General features: G+C 32.8%; 1 protein-coding gene across 4 annotated transcripts in view; it reads left to right on the forward strand.

Annotated features, from left to right (window-relative positions):
- The first annotated feature begins 388 nt into the window (after positions 1-388).
- The window catches only part of LOC124542566 (FERM, ARHGEF and pleckstrin domain-containing protein 1-like), a 55,190-nt gene continuing 34,754 nt past the window's right edge, over positions 389-20,824 (forward strand). For all 4 annotated transcript variants that reach the window (XR_006967333.1, XR_006967334.1, XM_047120510.1 and 1 more), the window contains exons 1-5: positions 389-668; positions 2,477-2,643; positions 3,113-3,255; positions 17,486-17,590; positions 18,143-18,365. Coding sequence is in view for 2 of the 4 variants with exons in the window: in XM_047120510.1 (XP_046976466.1) it covers positions 2,568-2,643; positions 3,113-3,255; positions 17,486-17,590; positions 18,143-18,365 (547 nt within the window). In the remaining 2 variants the exon portion in view is untranslated. The remainder of the gene's footprint in view (positions 669-2,476; positions 2,644-3,112; positions 3,256-17,485; positions 17,591-18,142; positions 18,366-20,824) is intronic.

A 20,824-nucleotide genomic window follows, 5' to 3' on the forward strand; every position in this document is an offset into this window, starting at 1 on the left:
TGTTAGAAATTCAAAATTGTTTATTCAGGTATAGTTAATCAGGATTTGTTTTTATTTTTTATTTTAATAGGTTATTTTGTTCACAAAGTGTTCATACAATGTTCTTTAGTAACAATTATGTTTACTGAAGTTTCCGTAAAATAAGGGGTCACAATCTTCAGCTTGTAACACTACAAATAGTGCTAGTAAAGTGCTGCCCAAATAAAATATTTTTTATTTTAATAATTGAATTGAAGATAGCTTAGTTGCATTTTAACGTCTTATTTTTTTAAGTTAATTTTGTTTTATTTTATTAGAAATGAATACAACGATCATAATATTAAATGGATATAAAAATTGTATTATTCGCTTGTAAGTTGTAACTAGCAACATTCAGCTTGTTAAAGACTAAAGTAAATAAATATGGCGTAAAAATCGCGCTGGGTGTGTAAGTGTTTTTATTCAAAAATGTGAAAATTAATATAGAAGGCGATATAATTTTCATTGTGGAGTCTATAAATAACTGCATAGTGCGAATTAATATAACGTGATTAAGTGCTGAAAAAAGTGGCGGTGGATCACATGACAAATAAGATCAATGACTCCAGTGGTGGTTGACAGGAAGGGAACTCGGGAGTCGGGACTTCGTTTCGTCGTCTACTCTCTCATTTATCCGCGACTGTTAGAAAGTAAGGAAAGATATGTTTTTATAAATAAAACAGGTTTTATTTAGGATATTCTAGAATTCATAAGGGGTCTCGTAAAATATGTTAGTTTACGAGTGTAGTTCGTGTTATTAAATTTGCAAAGGGTCCTTATTAGATTGTGATGCGGCGCGGCGGAGGTCGCGCCGTGTTGTCTCTGTCGGTCGGCCCGGCAGTCGGGCGCACCTCCGTGTGACCTATTTTCTGGTTATTGCATTGAGGCTACTATTTATGTCTGGGGGTGTGATATAGGCCGCCGGTCTTGCACCTTGTATGCAGTAACTTAATTTGCTTGCTTTTTGAACCGTTTTTAAGTTTTAATAGTGTGCATTTACATTAATTCAGTTATTTTCTATAAAATGAGTGTTTTATTATCAATAATTTAATAAATTATGGGTTATATATGAAATCTGAGTGTCAAACAAGGTAAAACGAATTTAATTATACTTTAAAAAAGCTTGGTAACAAGTACATTAATAATTTGAACCCTATTTGTAGTATTAAAACATTTTTTAGAGATTTTGCAGTAAAACAACACATTTTAAAGTTGTGAGATTAATGAAGCTGATTACTTAATTAAATAATAGTCAAAATATTAATGTTATGCATGTAGTGTATACAACATTTTTAAATACTCCTTTTTTAAAGTAAGAATAATACATTACAAATTCAAATAAGATTCTTATTTTTCATAACAATATTATTATCAGCTACACTGATTTAATAAATCTGAAAATATTCATTTTAGTGATAATAGTTTTATCAATTAATTGGGGCAAAATAAAATTATGCATTTTGAATATAAATGATTAATTAAACCTAAATGATATTAAGTGCTATTGCTAACATATTTGCCACTAAGTACTACAACTATTAGTACTCTAAGTAATACAGTATGATTTACCTTAATTTAAAAAAAAATGGCATGTAATAATTATTACTTTCCTTTTTGAGTTAAGGACTAATAAAAACTGATGCACAAATTATTGTTCAAAAGAGTTTGACACTATTTATTGTAATATAATGTTATGCATGCAACATTCAAAGTATTTTTTTAACTGAATATGTAACACTGTTGTTTTAAATATATAATAAGAAATGGTGGTTACTCAATAGTGGTAGTAGATTTATATATTTATAAATCTTGGTGGTCCTGGATGGGTTAGTATGGAACTGGTATGTGGTACTGTAATTAGGAAGAAATATTTTTTTTTTTTTTATATAACACAGATGAAATTGAATTGAATTAGAATGGTTTGTATTATAACTAAAAAGCTTCTGAACCTGCAACTTAGTGAATGATGCATATTGTATTCATTTTTCAAGTAAAATAAGCTAAGTTGCTAATTTGGAATGTCTTGGTTATCAGTTCAAAATTAGAACTTGTAAATCATCAATCACCAAAAATAATTTGAGTAAAAATTTATGAAGGTACTTGCATATGATGGCAATAAATCTATACTATATAATCTATGAAGTAAATAAATTTTACATAGGTATAAGCGGCGAAGAGAGGTCAATGCCCACCAGTAGCATAATTAACGCCTATAACTTTTCTCGCTTTTATATTACTGTAAAAGAGTATGTATATGTGTGTTTTATGTATATATAATACTCATCACATTCACTGATTTTCTCTATCATATCTACCCATCAATAATTAAAATTGGAATTAATTACCTAATTAAATAAATACAAATGTATAAGCTTTATTGTCTAAGATTTTCGTCTATGATTATAAATGAAAACTCTTTTTTGTTGAATTAAAAAATAAAATAGATTATTTGTTACAGAATCAGTCTGTGGCAGGAACTGCTAGTTGCCTAGTGTAGTGACAATGGGAGTGAATATAGTGCAGTGTTTTGAATGTGACGTTACAACAATATGATGGAGACCGAGCTACCACCCGGCAGCTGCAATTCTACTGGTCACCTGTCCACTATTGGATGGAATATACCAGGTAATTTTGTCTCATATATTTTATTTAATTATTAGGAATTGGCTAGATAATTGGTATTAGTGGTCCAATTTATTGTAAGCCAAAGGATCTAATTGTTACAATGTGTGGTGTACTCAGTATTACGAATTAATTGTAAGCTTATCTAAGATTTATTGCGGACTATAACTCAAATCATTGTTCTGGTATATTTTTGTACATAGATTCTTGGAATCATTAGGAATAATCACATTTTAATGCCCCTATGTTTTTTTTTTTCAGGCGTATTTACATATCAATTATGAATTGTATCTCTGATAATTTAGATTGAACTTTTTGCAAAAAAAATTAAACTTAGAACTTCATTTTTGCTACTGTTAATAAAGTACTTCAACAAGTATAATGTAGAGGACAAAATTGTTTGAATGAATGACTTTGTATAATATAACAATTGAATGGAAATAGTCCGTTAATTCGATTCTCCTTGATGCAGGTCGCATGCACCACTCGGCGAGCACGCCGGCGGGCGTCGACGGCGGCGCTCGCACGCCCCCCGCCACGCCCAAGAAAGGCGGCAAGATGCTCGCCGTGCGCGTGCAGATGCTGGACGACTCCATATCCATGTTCCAGATACAGGTGAGCCATATATCGAAACATTACCCATCGATCAAAATCTAATTGATTCTCACAGGAATACATACATACACTTCGATCACCAATGGTATTACTTTTAATTGGCTTAATTAATATTATTATTATTCGCTAGCCCATATCTATATTCAATTTTTTAATAGATATAACTGTAAATGTATCTCTATCTGTCGAATTTAATTAAATTTGGTATGAAGCAAACTTGAACTCCGAAAAAGAGCACAGGCTACTTTTCTAGTTGACCCATGACAACCTACACCCTGAAATGCGAACCAAACCGCGGGCGACTACTAGTTTAATATATTTGAGTTCGGCGCAGTGCGTTGCTAGTGCCGCATGTAATATATTTGGCAGACTTTTATGGCCTTCTGTCTGCTTGACGTAACCTAACTTTTTAACTTTGACGGTAGGTTAGATTTTCACGTTTACAGAGATAGTTAAGGTGCTGAAATGTTCAATGGGATTGACAAATAAGCATTACCGTAGTTTACGTTTTTTAAACCCTCACGACTTATGGGATTTTAGGACTGATATATTTTTGTAATGAAAATATAAATGACATAAGAGAAATTAAAATATTCACTACATATGCCAATATTATAAATGTGAAAGTAACTTTGTCTGTCCGCCTGTATGTCGCTCTTTCACGACCCAACCAATAAACTGAATTTGATGAAATTTGGTATGAAGAAATCTTGAACTCTGAGGCTAATTTTTTGTCTGACACGTGAAAACCAATCTCTAAAACACGAGCGAAGCGGTAGGCGACGACTAGTAAGCAATACACCAATAGCATACCTAATATTATGTTACAACACTGTTTGTCTTGATAATGTATATTTATAAATTTGTTTTTTTTTTAATTTGAAAAACGAATCACACTGCCCGCAAAAATCAATTTTCGCCATTTTTAGATACTGGCAAACATTCAATTACGTTCTCTCAATACCACTTAAGTCACTGTATTATAACCGAATTCAAAGCCATTTAGATTGTATTTAGGTACTTGGAGTTTGACAATGATTTCTATATAATTGGTAATATTATATGTTAAATATAATATTAATGCCAAAAGCGGTAAATGTTCTTCTTTCGTAGTAGCAGAGCAAAGCGAACTGATAGTTATAAGTAATAATAACAATACAGATTTAGATTATAATATAATGTCGTCGCCACTCTGAGGTTCCGGGTTCGATTCTCGGCCGAGTCGATGTAGAAGGTTTATTAGTTTTCTATGTCGTGTCGGGTCCGGGTGTTTGTGATACCTTCGTCATTATGATTTTCAATAACACAAGTGCTAAAGCACTTGTGTTACTTACATTGGGATCAGAGTATGTGATTTTGTCCAATATTTATTTATTTTATTTTCGCGCTCAATTAAGTTGTTGTAATTAATAAAAACTCATAAGATACATAGAATAACAATCTTATGAACAGAAAGTACTAAGCAAAGTTGCGTGGAATTTTAATTTTTTTTAAATCGCGTTAAAATCAAAGCAAATATTGTTTTCACATTGTAAACTCTCTGAGATACTGTTCAAATATCTGTTCGTATTTCAGTAGCGAAGATTCTCTATTCTCTGACGTAACACAATTTCAATACTCCAATACGAAGAATACGTCTTGAGATATGATTTTGAGAAAATTGCCAATTTCGTTCTCTACTCTAACATTACGTTATAACGATCGCATTGACATTTTTTTTATTTTTTTCATGCTTTGTGCTTACGTCTCCTTTGCCCCAAATTAAGGTGAAATTAAAAAAATATATTGAATTAGTAGTTGCCCGCGGCTTCGCTAGCGTTTTAGGATGTTGATTGTCACGTATTAGGCAAAAAATTAGCCTACGTACTTTCTTGGAGTTCAACTTTGCTTCATACCAAATTTCATCTAATTCGATTCAGCGGTTTGGTAGGGAAAGAGCGACATACAGACAGACAGTAACTTTCAAATTTATATATAATATAGACTTAGTTAGCTATTAAATCTGTTTCTATAATAAAAGTCCGCAGACATTTTTAACTTTTTTTTATAAATAAAAAAATCATGGATGTCCTACTCTGTAATTGAAATTGTGAAAAAGAGTAACTCCTGAGTTTCTTGCCGGTACTTCTCGGTGGAATCTACTTTCCGAACAGGTGGTAGCTTCACCTAATTGTTAAATAACGATTCAAAAGTCCTCGTAAAAGCCTACTTGAATAAGTTTATTTTGATTTGATTTGAATTTTTTTACTATTTATTGATTCCATTCTGAAATTTATCATTGAATACATGTATACCAAATGACATAAATGTATTCAATATATCAAAGGACAGGAGGTTAGTCATTTAAAGGTGTAGATATGAGATTTGCAAGTCACTAATGGCCTCCATCGGGGCCTAATTGTTGTCTACACAGCAATATCTGACCTCTCCCGCAGCGGTTATTAACTAACGAGAGAAATATTTATTGGAAGATAGTTTGTTTAATGTTATTATTTATTTGTTATTCATTTGTTCGTTTCGACGAAAAACAATTAGCTATTTACAATGAAATATTTCATTCGATTCATTGTTCTCTGATTTCATTTGTTCAGATGATTAGTAGGTCTGCATTTCTTTTAACAATATTTTAATTACTATTCATTGCTATTATTTATGGAGAGTCACTTGTATCATTATTGATGATCACGGATTAGATATGTTGTAAAGTAAAGTAACAGCCTGTAAATTTCCCACTGCTGGGATAAGGCCACCTATTCCATTAAGGGGTTTGGAACATATTTCACCACGCTGTTCCAATGTGGGTTGGTGGAATGCACATGTGGCAGAATTTCGATGAAGTTAGCCACATGCAGGTTTCCTCACGATGTTTTTCTTCACCACCGAGCACGAGATGAATTATAAACACAAATTAAGCACATATATTTAGCGGTGTTTGCCTGGGTTTAGACCCGCAATCATCGGTTAAGATGCACGTTTTCTAAGCACTGGGCCATCTCAACAGATACGTTGTATCTGTCGGTAATTATAAGGGCTAGTAACGTGGTTGTCTCTGGTGAGAAACCCTTTGTACTCTGCTATAAAAACTTGACTCTTGACCCTAGGTGCTTAACAAAATTTAATTTCATACAATTTCCTACAATAGTGTTCGCACCACATGGGCTGAATTTTATGAATTATATCTTCAAATCCGGATCCACACAGTTGTGGATTAACGGTAAGCCGTTAATGTAGTGTACATTTCATATGCACTCTTGTTGTTTTATTCGACCATAAAAATTAATATACGCTGCGTTGTTTATCAAGCCATTAAACTTGATTAGATGAAGTAAAATTTTAGAAAGTGCAAATTCATGTGACTTTTTTATAACTGGTAAAAATGGACGATCTTTAAAATATTCACTTATATTACGACACAACTTAGATGTAGCATCGGTAAAATTCGTAAAACCGATTACATCCGAAATAAGCGCGCCATCCCAAATTATCAATATTTATTTATTATGCGAATATGATCTTTACACAAATGTAACAACGTGTAATATCATATGACCTAATATATTTGTCAATTTGACACGTCGATTTCCTTTCTTGGGTAGAACTCACGTGAGAATTTATAGCGACGAATAGCGTTTAATGGCGCGATGGGGAGCTATTTCTATTGGTTGTGTAAACCGGCAGTAAGAGATTTTACGAATTTTCCGAATGCTACATCTAAGTTGTGTCGTATTATACGTTTAAAAAATTTTGCAAAGTGTATCCGTCATGCTATACTAAAACAATATTCTGAATGTAAACGTGTTTTCAAGCGAGACAAAAGTTAAAAACTTTTTAGTAGTAAAAATGATTTGTTCAAGTTCCATTAGTTTATTCGCTGAGGAACTTTAGCTGTGTCGTATGAAATTCGAGTTTTATAAGTTCGCTCATCGTCTGGAAGAATTTTTCGTAAAAACTTTGTAAATATCGGTTGAGGTTCTTGAGCTATTAATCTGATTTAGTACTTGGCTCTGAATCGATTTCGAATAGAACCGATTCTAATGTACTTATGCGATTTTTTGATTATTTCGTTATTTTATTTAACTGATCAAAGACCGTCTAGGAGAGGCGATTAATTAGCTGTGGCACAAAAAGGTTACGTTCTAGATTTTTTGGTATTAGTTGAAGGTGTGATATTAAAATTTAATTAAATAATTAATCTTATATTAAGTGAATAAAGAAGTCTGCGTAATATTTTAATATTAATAAACAAAAGTTAAATTAAAAGATTAAACATCAAACTCCCGCCGGTAAGGTAGGTATATTAAAAATTATTTATTCGCAAAATATATTAGACATTTGAAGAAACATTATAATTATCTTTTGACAGATATTCACATACATTCGTGTGGAGCAGAAAATGTCTCGTATTTGAAGTTTGTTATAAAGTTTCTCCGTGTAAAGAGGTCGACGCCACCTCCGTCCATTAGAACGATGAACGTATCGAAGAAACTGACGCGTTGTTCGCCTAGAAAGCATCTCTTTAACCCCCTTCTGTTTCTACTCAGAACGTATATTAGGTCCTACATTGTACAGTCAGCCTAAGAAAAGGTTCGTAACCTTAAACCGATTGAACTGCTTTACCGATTGAGAATGTCATATTGCTTAGCAATATCATTATAGATACGCCAAAGAGTATTATCTAAGTTTAATTCTATATGCAGTTGTCTGTCGACTTAATAAAGGAATGAGTTTATAAACTAACGAGGGTTTTCTTACTTTGACTGTACATACACTGCTGATATATATTCATGTACACTGTACGTGTGTCGTTGTATGTTGCACTGAGATGGAGCGAAGCTTTTAACTCGACAAGGACTTTGTCGCATTATCGAATCATTCATGTGACGATATCGAGTTGTTTGACACAAGATCTGTGTCTTGTTACGATGTTTGTAATTTAAAAAAAAAAAAACAGTACGTTCTTCATCAATTTATTTATAGAACTTTAAACATTGAACTTCTTAGCTAGTACTGCTAAAATCGACAATAAAGTTTTTATATGTCGGTAGCTGCAAATTAGTTTCCGGCGAACGACGGCGACAACATTCAGTATGATACATGATATGCGCTACACTTTTGAATATGTTACGATACCCTATTTGGAAAAAGCCAAACGTGTTCAGTCTTTAAGAACGTGTATTTTCAATTTTGGTATACAGCGTACCGAGAAGTCGAATAAGGAAATCTTCATACATCTTTCAATTACTCATTAACATTACTCATTATCTCTACATAGAATTAGACGAAGGCGTTTCCCGGTGTCTGTATAAACCTTATAAACTACGAAACTGGATTCAATGTGGTTTCCTTCTGACGAACCACGAATTCTCCAGATTTAGTAGCCGGGAAGTTCATTAAATAAAATCAAGAATATCTCTTTTTATGATTGAGTTTCTACCTAAAAACCCTAACGGTGTGAATTCGTACTAGCGATAGTACATTATGTATAGAACTTTTTGCAATTATAAGTTGTAGGTTTGAATTGAAATAATCATACATAAGTTTAAATTATTTCTTACGGACATATGGGTAAGGTATCATATCCCATTTCCCTCTTAAAGTTGATATTTTCAAAAACATATTCTCATAAAAATGAACAAATCTAAAATCATATTTTTTTAGTTAGTAGTTTTGGCTTTTCGTTAGTCAGTAAGGGAAAATGATTGTATAATAATACATATGATAATGCCGACGAATCCTTATCTCATTGTGGTTGTATCTCGTAAGGTTGTGGGCGACGGTAGAGTAAACACTTGAGTGATGTCATAGGCGCCGTTACAGCTTTATCTTTAAACAAACGATTTCACGTCTTTCCGAACATTACCCCTTAAAAAATGTGACAGTTCCATAACCGCTTTTGATAATAGAAATTTAAAATTGCTCGAAGTTATTTGAGCAGAAGTCAAGAAGCGACACATTTGATTGATATTATTCCTGTAAGATTATGAAATTTTGTTTTGTTGTTGCATTTATTGTTTTTTTTTAGACTATTACTTTATAACTTACCAAAAAACTTAAAAAATAAATTAACTTATGCCCAATTAGTTGTAGTCCGCAGCTTCGCACACGGTTTGGTTATCATGTGTTAGGGAATAAAGTAGCCTATGTCCATCCTTGGACCAGTTTGTCTCACACTAAATTTTATCAAATTTACTTCATTGGCTTGATCGAGAAAGACAGACAGACAGATAGAGTTACTTTCACATTTATAATATTAGTATTGATATCAATGGGACTAATTTTAACAGTCTCATTATTGGCAATAATGCTGTTACAAACATAATGCTTTTTGATGTTGTTTTTACAAAATATTATTCTCATTTTAAAAAATATGAATATCATCAAAACCGTTTGAGTGATAACGATCAATTTAAATTTTTTAAAACACTAAAACGTTTTTCACGACATAATTGCATGGAAACAATGCCAAGGCGTGTCGTAACTCCTATTTAATATTCAACCTGGTTTATATTGTCGGCCATCGTTAGCCTGGAACGGATTCGGAAGTCCGCTTGTGTGCGAACGAACTTGTAAACAAGGATGTGCATTCGAAATGTTTTAGCTTTCGTTTCATTCGCACAGTGTCCAGAACATTACTACTATAACACTAACTTTAGTCCTTTAGTAAAATTGGAACTCATTTATTTATGGTCTACTAAGCCGAGATGGCCCAGTGGTTAGAATGCGTGCATCTTAACCGATGATTGCGGGTTCAAAACCAGACAAGCACCGCTGAATATTAATGTGCCTAATTTGTATTTATTATAATCTATTTATCTAGTTTCTTAAAAATTCTGCCACATGTGTATTCCATCAACCTATATTATAACAGCATAGTGGAACATGTTCCAAACATTCTCCTCAAAGGGAGAGGATGCCTTAGCCCAGCCGTGGGAAATTTATAGGCTGCTGTTGTTGTTTGTTGTTGATCTACTAGCATACTACGGCTTCATGCTGGTAGAAGGAGGTTTAGAAATAAAATAATCTTGGTTTCTTTTGGAGTAACTTCACACGTGTGTATCAACTTACGAAAGTTTCATAACGACCGGATGAAACATAATGTTTTATTTATAAGAAGAGTTTGTTGTAAGAACGTTTATTGAATTCTAACATTAGCTCTGTAATCCATTTCGATTCCGTGTAATATCCTGATACGGAAATAAGAACAGATGTGAAAGAGTTCACTTAGGTTCCATTTGCGTGGCAAACATTTTTTTTTGGGTCACGCAGGATTTTGACGAGTACTATGTGAGAGTAAGACTAGATTGCTGCGTGAGCCAGATAGGTTCTAGTAAGTGATAGTGTATCTCTTTGCTATATGTGTTTATGGATAAATGCTTATTCCGCAATGCAGTTGAAGAATTTGGAATTTGGCGGAAATCAGAATGAAAAGTTGTATTACTAGTGATAGAGAAAAATCGTTGTAAGTTTGCTAATAGTAGTTTATTTATTATTTTAAAGTAGGTTAATCACTTGAAATCAACAAAAGACCATAGCGATAACCATCATGAACGAGTTCGAACTAATGTATTAAAGTCTCATACTATTACATAAGACTCGCTTTGCAACAGTCAATAAATCTTAGCTAACATACTCCCTCGCAGAATGTCGCACTCGAGTTTCTGAATTGGATAACGGCTGCTTGATACCGTATCATTGACCTTTAGGGTGATCGTAAAGCGACGTTTATCCGACACTCTTTAAAACTTTTATTAATTAATTTCGATTTGAATAATACAAATTCGACCAATCGTGAGGACTTCTATTCTATTCGAGAAAAATAATTTCTCGATTTCAATAAAAGACGTCGAGTTTAGTAAAAAATAGAATAAAGCGAGAAGCGATCCATTCATAACAATTTGAAGATTGTGCAAGAGTGAAAAAAATATCTTATCCGTATAGCTTTGAGAAAGCCTCATAATTGATCGAGTGAGCTATTAGAGAGAACGTTGCGTCTGCATCAACCCTTATCAGGCGCAGCTGGCGGTTCGCCAGAAGTTATCAAGAAAAAGGCTTAGCCGGCAGTTTTGATTGCCTCAATGGCTCCATTGTGCCCCCTCTGTTACGCCATTCGGTCAACTTTGCAGACGATTTTGATCCGTCATATTTTTGGAAACATCTTTCAAATTTCTTTTGAAATCAATGTTATTCAATAACATTTCATATCTTCACATTTTATATGGATATTTTTGTTAACTTTAAAAAGACCTAATAGTAGCAAATGTCATCCTGTCGTCGGTGGATAGAGAAATAAGATTACTATGTCTACTGTCAAAGTTACTGACTTGATGATGATGACTACAAGACATCATGCAAACTAAGATAGTAAAATTGAATTATTTTTAGTTCTTTCGTAGTGCGTAACTCTACCTTAGCATAAAAATATTCAAGCATGAAAAGTATAGTTCAAGCATAACTGGCGTAAATTTCATAGCTTCTCTCGTACTTTTGATCAAACTGCGTCAGAGTCCAGTCTCTCTATAAATAAAAAATTGTCTACATAGTGTTTGTAATCTCGATTATAATTTTTCCCAGAGCCTAGGGCTGTAAAGTGCAAGCGATAAAATCTATTTAAAGGAGTAGTGCGCCTTGCGGGGTGTCACCTTTTTGACGTCAAAGAGAAGCCTCGTCGTAAATAACCGGGGGTTAAAATAAAGCGGGTCGCCCTAATTGCTTAACTTTACTTGGTCATGAGTCTTAATTTGCAAAAAATATATGTTTTTTTTTTAGTTTTTAATGTCGTTATTCAGCGGCTAATTCGTGTTGAGTTTGTATCACTTTGACCTATATATTCCTAATCCTTGTAATCTTATTCTGCAGTAGAGCATCTTCAGGTTTTATGGTCTTATAAAATCATAAAGTAACATTTCTAGGTTATGTAACTTGTACTGGTTTGAATCATATGTGTTTTTTTATTGTGGATTAACTATTACTAACTATTTATTACTAACTAAGTACGAGAGCTTAAAATTTTTTTTCGTAGAGATTCGTTATGGTTCCGATGTAGGCATTTGTATATTGAAATCTACTAACTGAACGTCTTAATTGTTTTAACACTTTTTTTTATTAATGGTAAATGCCATACATTACGCCATCATAGGCAACAGATAACATCTATTATTTTGTATGTAAAATACTTTTTATCGAGTAAGTGGTCGTCACTGCGCGGTAAGAAATATTAACCATTTCTTTCATTGCGAATCCGCCACGAACTTTTAGAGCTAACATACTATGACCCTTGTGACTGTAGCTACACTGGCTCACCCTTCAAATCTGAATACAATAATATTAAGTAGTACTGCTTGTCTGTGTCGGTTGGACTTGGATAAAACCCTACCATTAAGTTAAATTGATCTTAGTATATGTTCAGTTTTTGTCGTGCATTTCGCATATTTTATAAAATGAATAGAAGAAGAAGAAGTTAGAGATCAATCCGGTCAATACAATTGGTCAAGAACATTTCAAAATATACCACTTAACAAATCAACGGAGGATACACGAAGACATGCATCATAAATATAAGAGTATCTACCAATTTACTTTTAACGATTCTATTTATACGACTCCGTCCCCTCGTGTACGCTCCGTCGGTTATTCGGTCGCTCGTTATCGATACGAATGCACTGTTAATATTGTAGCGGCAGGTTAGGTCGAGGACGCGTAATCGATTCTGAGCGGAAATTATTCGATTAAATACCTCACGTGCTAATCGACTCGGATGTTTGACTCGAGTTTGTATAAATTGGAATTTTCATTATCGTATTGCAAGTTGAGAATGAGTCTGAGCGTAATGTATAATATGTTATAGATTTGAGACGTGACGTTGATTTTCATTTAATTTATTGTATATTCCAACTTATATTCGAAAGTAACTTTGTTACGCTTTAAGCCTTCACGATCTGATCATCATGAAATTATGGTCACACAATGTTTATGTCGTAAGATTACAAAATTCGTTATATTACAATATAGAGAAAAATAATACATTAAATTGCAATCATATTTCACAGTTCACAATATTTCGACAGATTAGAATCTGTCTCGTCACATTGTAATCTAAAATTGTTACGGTGACACACATATATATATATGGCGGTGAAGCTGCGTTCGGAAACTAGTATGAATATAATTATAAAATCTAGGATTACTGTATAAAAACAAAAGATGGGGTTGGATTTATAGGGGTCAAGTTTCAAAGTGAAATGCTTGCTCGACTCAAAGGAAAATACAACAGCGATGGTAATAGAAAAGCAAACGCGTCACTGGTGCACAATAAAAAAACAACAAAGCTAACTCGGCACTCGCTGCCGTGCAACTGTAAACTTTATTATTATTATTTATTTGATAAAACTTTATTTTTATTTATTTTAATAGTTGCCCGCGACTTTGCCCACGTTTTAGGGGTTGGTTGTCATGTGTAAGGAATAAGAATAGCCTTTGTCCTTCCTTGGAGTTCAAGTTTGCTTCATAAAAAATTTTATTAAATTCGGTCATTGGTTTGGCCGTGAAAGAGCGACAGAGAGACAGACAAAATTACTTTCACATTTATTTATTATTATATTAGTATAGATTTATTTGCATAGTTGTGCAGTGTGGCCCTTAGCCCTTTATATATGCGAAGCAAAATTACCGTAACGAATTTTTATCATTTTTTTTTGTAAATCTAGAGTTATGCCAAATAGCGACACTTTCTGTCGTAATCTTTAGGTTTAAAGTTTGGGTGGACAATGACAATCACTGCCATTACGTCTTAGATTTCTTGCGTTTGGCAGGGTAGGATTTACCATCAGGTACTACCTATAAGTTCGATTATCTAAAAATTTAATAGTCTCCGTGAATTTCATATGATCTATGTTTGTAAAAAATAATAATCTATAACTTTCAAAAAACTTAAGTTCTTCTATAATACCAGTAGTCACTCGCGACTTTGTTGGCGTCTGTGGGGTAGTCGTCAAGTAAAATAAAAAGTAAGCCTGATTCTCTTCTTTGGTTCAATTCAGTGATATCAGTTACAGACAGACATCCAAAGTCGCATTTATAATAAAGAGTAAAGGTTTTTCGATAATATATTTCGTCTTAAGTCTAAAATTCAATAAAGCACTGAAAGTTATAAGAAATTCCGGTCCTGCAGTAAACGTTCATGCATCATGTTACGTTGACCCAAAGGATAACAATTTATCAACTAGAGCGGTCTACAGAGCGCTATCATCAAAGGGACGTGATATTTAATTATAGTCTCAAATGTTTTTGTCGAAGGTATAAATTAAGTTGGAATTAGAATTTAGTCTTTGTTTAACTTTCACCTTGAAGGTGTAAAAAGAAATATCTTGCAAATGAATTTTAAAATGATAAAGGTGATATTAGCACCTACTTTTAGTTGAACATTTTAATCACGTATATTTAAGAGTGTAATATAATTCATTAAAAACAGTTGCTATTTGACCTAATTGTAACTCTGTTTAGATATTATACAGTATATTCAAGTTCTTGTCAATTATTTTAAAATCAATATGTACTTCATTCAAATAAACTATTACAAGCATCCTTGAATCGTCATATTAAACAAATCTACCACCGGTTTAGAAGTTAGATTCTACCGAGAAGAACCGCCAAGAAAATAGTAGTAGTAGTTACTCTTTTTCAACATTTAAAAATACAATTATATACATGGATGAAATATATCCTGCCTGGAAGTTACAAAGTCTTAATACCTAGCTTTTTTATCGCGTGTATTATCTTGAATTAAAAAATAATTATAATTATTCAAACATGAATCCTCTTATGTCTGTACCAAAAATATTTTTTTAAAGATTGTAAAAATGTATATTCTGAACATAATTTTAATTTTTCGTTTAAAAAATCTATTTGATAAAATTATAAAATATTCCTATTGAGTTATATTGATATTGAGTTTAGATTGTTAAATTTTCCAATCAATTTTGGAAATTAGTTTGTGGTTTCCAATTTTAATTATCGATGTTTGAGATGGATTTACAGTCAGTCGGTAATGTTCACACCAATTTGGAATGCTTTAACTAGGTCTGACGAATTGTATTAGTATTGGAGATCTATCAGTAACGATGAGTTAAGTTGGAGATCGTTTGTCTACAAGTGGTTGAGCGAATTTAACTAGGTGATTAAATTAAGATTCAATGCCGTGTCAATAACATAATTTGACTGTCAACTTCAGTCGAATTCACGTAGTTTATATATGTGTATATAAAATTAAAGATAACAGTTGAATCTATTAATGAAAGCTTCTTCTTAACCGATGAAAGAAGGTTCTAACCCAGGCAAGTACGATTGAATTTTCATGTGCTTATTTCGAGTTTATAATTCATGTCGAGCTCGGCGGCGAAGGAAAGCATCGTGAGGAAACCTGCATGTGTCTAATTTCCACTTAATTCTGTCACATGTGAATTCTTGGTGGATTCACATATGGCAGCATTCGAGCAGCGTATTAAATATGCTCCTAACTTTCTCATCAAAGGGAGAGGAGGCCCCTTTGCCCAGCAGTATGAACTTTACAGGCTGTTATCCTTATATTATATTATATATACGATTAAAAAATAGTCCTGGTGTCGTAAAAATATCATTTATTATAGCTCATTCGAGAAAATATCGATCGATTTCAGTGATATAAAATTATATTATAGAGGAAGCAAAAAATACGATTTGATCGGTACATTATCAAAAGTGGTCCTCCTCACCTGTCACTTCACAATTTATATGCAAAATTCTTCAGGAAATCAATATCGGGAACAGCAGCTGTCGACACGATGTAATGCTTTATGCCGTAACTGTATCTAAAAATCTTTTAATGTCACACTCGATCTTGATGCTAAATTATGATTTACATTTTTTTTAATTGACAACTCCATAGAAATCTCTTTCTAGAGTAACAGCCTTTTCTCCAGAACTTGTTCTAATATAAAGAATAAAGATAAAATCAAGTGTTACGCGTGATTTGTTTTTGCTATGTGATTTGCTAATAGTTTATATTATAATGTATAAAATAAAAACGCTTCTTGTATAATATTTATCTTCATTTTTGGTTAAATGTATAATATTCATCGTAATTACTTATTTCTTCTGTAATTTAATTCAATGTTCCGATAATAATTTCGCCGACAATGAAAACGCAATATTTTCACAAATGCTTAATAAAATACCAACGATAATTAAAGATTTCGATCGATATCGATATCATTTCAATGTTAAACTTGTTTAGGTATTTGTCTTTGCTCCTTTTATTTAGATATTGTGAGTGTTTCGTTATTCTGTCACGGTCCACATTGCCCAACTGGTGCTTAAAATGTGTGAGAATATCTTCTGAAAATGCAGGTTTTAAAATAAATTTTCAATTTTAAATTCACGGGCTTATACGTTCCTTTTTCAAATTAAGGTCATACGTAATTAGTTTTTATGATCTCCCGTTAAACGTCTACAAAATTTTTATTTTTTAAAGGATACGAATGAGGCCACTTATAATTTCAGAAAAATCCGCGAAAGCACGCAAAATCTTTAGAATTTTTTTTGATCTGATTCGTTGACTAAAATATTATGTTCCTCGCCGTATTATGGCGTTCTCGAAATAATAAGATAATATTTACCTGATCCTTCGTTTGCATGGAATCCGTAATATTTTTTCTATCAGGATATAATGTATTTTTGTGTCGTTCTTCAAAATATCTACGTGACAAGATGATATTATATTTCGGTGTTGATACGTCAAAGCTGGAAAACAAATAAACTTCCTTTGTATATATTCGGTGAGGTTGATTTATTTATTAGCAGTCTCAAACTATCGATGACGCTATTTTTGGATATGTGCCTTTGTATTTGCTTATTGATATATTAGGTCTACACGCAAGCTTATAAGGAAGAAGGAATGCCAGGAGGATTAATGAAACGACATGAAAAGTTAGGTTTTTCTATAGATTTTTTTTATCAGAAGCTTGGAGTCTAGAAGTTTGCCTCCGCAGCAAAATAGTTTCTAGAAGGGCGCCATATAACGTTAATCATTTGGAAATCTTCGTATTAACGTTAAAATATTAAGTAGTTGATTATTGGTTGCTTCGAATTTTTATCCTGTAAACTAAAGCAAATAAATATGTAAAAGTATCATATAACCTTCCTTACGAACTTAATTATATTTTGTAGCTCTAAAATAATTTGTATTCTCTTGTTGCAGTCAAAAGCACTTGGACGAGTATTGTTTGATCAAGTCTGTCGACAGCTGCATCTCCTGGAAGCAGATTATTTTGGACTCGAGTATCAAGATGCGAACGGAACTAAGGTAACACTTTCATAGTTAAAAAAGTTTCAGAGATATTTTTTAAGTATGATTTATATTTCTCTTCTTCTCCATTGATCCTTGTGATTTGATCGAAAATATTGGAAATTCAAAATATTTCTTCTCTGTTTAAAATCCACTTGCAAGTAACTTAACCAACTTATTATTTTTTTTTGTATAGGAAAGTTTACTCTGAATTTGTCATTAAATTAACAGGCCCAAGGGATATAACTTAGATTAACTGACGTCAGGAGCAGAATGACTAATGCCTCTTAAAATTTTAATGTATTTTGACAGAGTAGACCATTGAATAACACATTTACTTGTCAGATTGTTTTCTCTCAACAATCAAGCTTACAGTAGTTACAGTACACTTACAATATATTTACCGGTTTTTGTGGTCATGTAAAGTTCTTGATCTTGATGTTTTGGGCTGAATACAGTAGTCTTTTATTTTAGTCTAGCACAAGTTTTATTTGAGTGATTGAAAGTAAATATAAGAAGATTGGTAGCGTTTTTTACAAACTGCTATAATTTATCAATTTTGTCTTATAGTACTGGTTGGACGTCGAAAAGCCAATGTGCCGCCAAGTTGGTCTATCGATGTTGGAGCCAACGTTAAGGTTTTGCGTTAAGTTCTACACGCCGGATCCTGCGAGACTCGAAGAGGAATTCACGCGGTATCTCTTCTGTTTGCAAGTGAAGCGAGACCTCGCGCAGGGTTGCATACAATGCAACGAAAACACAGCAGCGTTGATGGCCAGCTACATCGTACAAGGTAAGAGTATTCCTGAACCTTTTGGTCATAGATGGTGTTTGCTCTTATGCCGTTTATAGGTGTGTGTTGCAAAGATTAATATTTGACAGGAATTATTTCCCTGTTTGAGAGTGATTTGACTTTTGGTTGGAATAGAGGTGTTTTTATTTGTACTGACACTAAGCCGTTTCAAATAAATTAGTTAATAGTCACTTTATCAGAACATAAAACATACATATAATTAAAAAAATAAAATAAACGTGAATTAAATAACGAGAGGTTTTATGGGACACACACATTGGAAGGAAGTTCCTTAACTTTATATTATTTATTAAATAATAATTAATACATTGATGTAAATTAACAACATTTTAGAATATTTAAATGACAATTGACAAGTTATTACTGAAACAGTCTATTTAAGAAAGAGACAGAGAGAAGAAGAAAGAGAGGGAAGCTTGCCTGGAGTAGCGTAACGCTTTTTCTTTATGGTACGATTTCTGCCAACTCACTCTACTGTAAGCGTTGTAAAACTTCGTCCCAAGAACTAAATAACAAAACAAAAGAAAGCTACTAATAATTTTACTTAAAAAGAAAAATCTTGTATAATAAAAGTACTTGCGACAAAATGCCATAGAACAGTTGCCAACTATACATAGATAATAGACTATATTCAGCGACGTGCCAGCGTGGTATTGTTATCTCATATAGATATTCTATAGAACAAAGAAACGTAATTATTTATATTCGTAATAGACACAATTTGGGCGGTTCGTTCAGTTTAGCTCCATGATTGATTAATCGAGCCTTATTTATTTCCTGGGAAAGAAGGGAATGGGAGTAAAATTAGTTAAAACTAGCAAACTTATGAAGTATCGAATGTACAAATGTTTCGAGAACAAAACACTATCGACTGTACCAACCTTTTGGATTGGATTTCTTGATTGAAATAACTATTCTTTATTTAATATATTTTCGTTCGTCGACAACCTCCGTGGTCGAGTGGTGTGTATACCGGTTTTCATGGGTACGCCACTCCGAGGTCCTGGGTCGGTACCCTGCTGAGTCGATGTAGATTATCATTAGTTTTCTATGTTGTCTAGGGTCTGGGTGTTTGTTGTACCGTCGTTAATTCTGATTTTCCATAAAACAAGTGGTTTAGGTACTTACATTGGGATCAGAGTAATGTATGTGATGTTGTCTCATATTTATTTATAATATATTTTCTTTTTTTTTAATATTATAAAGTGACTGTGAGTCGGAGATTTCCAGTTTAATGTGTTAATCAGGTCGTCATGTTGGTATTGGAATGTGCGTTCACACTCAGTACTGACTGATTAGATTTTGTACTCGATTACTGCCAAATTCCACCCGGCAGGTTAATTTGAGTTGTAGAGGTAAACCTCGTTTCCGAATTCGCTAAGTTAATACGTCCTTACTTATACGGTACTCGTTTCTATAATTTTCCCCTGGCCTATTAACAAATTTGGAGTTTGTGTAAAAAAAAACATTGCTAAATAAAGCATATTAATCAATACAACTACATATAAATAAAAATATCGTGGATGTCCTATTCTGTAATTGAAATTGTGATAATCTCGATAATATCTTCTTTCCCCATCGGTAGCAGCTCTACATCTAATTCAACACTATAATATGACGATTAAAAAGTGCTTTCATGAGCCTACTTTGCATAAAAAATATTTTGATTTTTAGACATTATCATTACATTTTTTTTTTTCTAATAGGTAAGTTATTTTATGTGTGTGTATGTATTTTTAATTCATGATTTATGTATTTCTGAATAAAGACACAATTCTTACGTGTTAAACGAACCCCAGCTACTCGGTTACCTGGATAGTCTTTAATACAATGTATATAACGTAAAAGATAATAATACGCGGTATGCCATGAATGGATGTCCTAGAAAAAGTTTATGAAAGCTCCGACTATACGAAGAATTCGCTAGGGATTTATTGTCTGCTCTCGGAGTAAAGTTTCGTATGTATTAGACGGGATGCGTACGCATTATAATGCTAGTTATGAATGTAATGCTGAGTTTGGGGTCGTGTGATTACGTTTTATGATCTGTGTCTGTTTGAGTGGAGATTTCATGTTTTAGTTATTACGTTTGTTAATCTGACTATGTGTGATGACACAGAAAACGTGAAAATGCAAATTACTTGACACATCTGAAAAAAGGTAAGAAGAAGAAAGAAGGTAGAATCTTTTTTCCGGGATAGTGGTAAATTCACGTAATATACTTTATTAAATGACGATTCAAAGGTGTATTTTGATTTTGATTTACAAGCCGTTGATACTTTAAATTAGAAAGCGACTATCATTTGTTAATGAGCAGGCGCTCTAAGAACTTTGTAAAATATTGATTTTAACTAGAGCGTTGTAATTTCTTGATATTTAATGTCATCCAATCGACCAGTTACAGGCGCTCTTTTTAGCGCTCCAAGACTAATCGATAT

The sequence above is a fragment of the Vanessa cardui genome, chromosome 2, assembly GCF_905220365.1.
Source record: "Vanessa cardui chromosome 2, ilVanCard2.1, whole genome shotgun sequence".
Taxonomy (NCBI): Eukaryota; Metazoa; Arthropoda; class Insecta; order Lepidoptera; family Nymphalidae; genus Vanessa; species Vanessa cardui.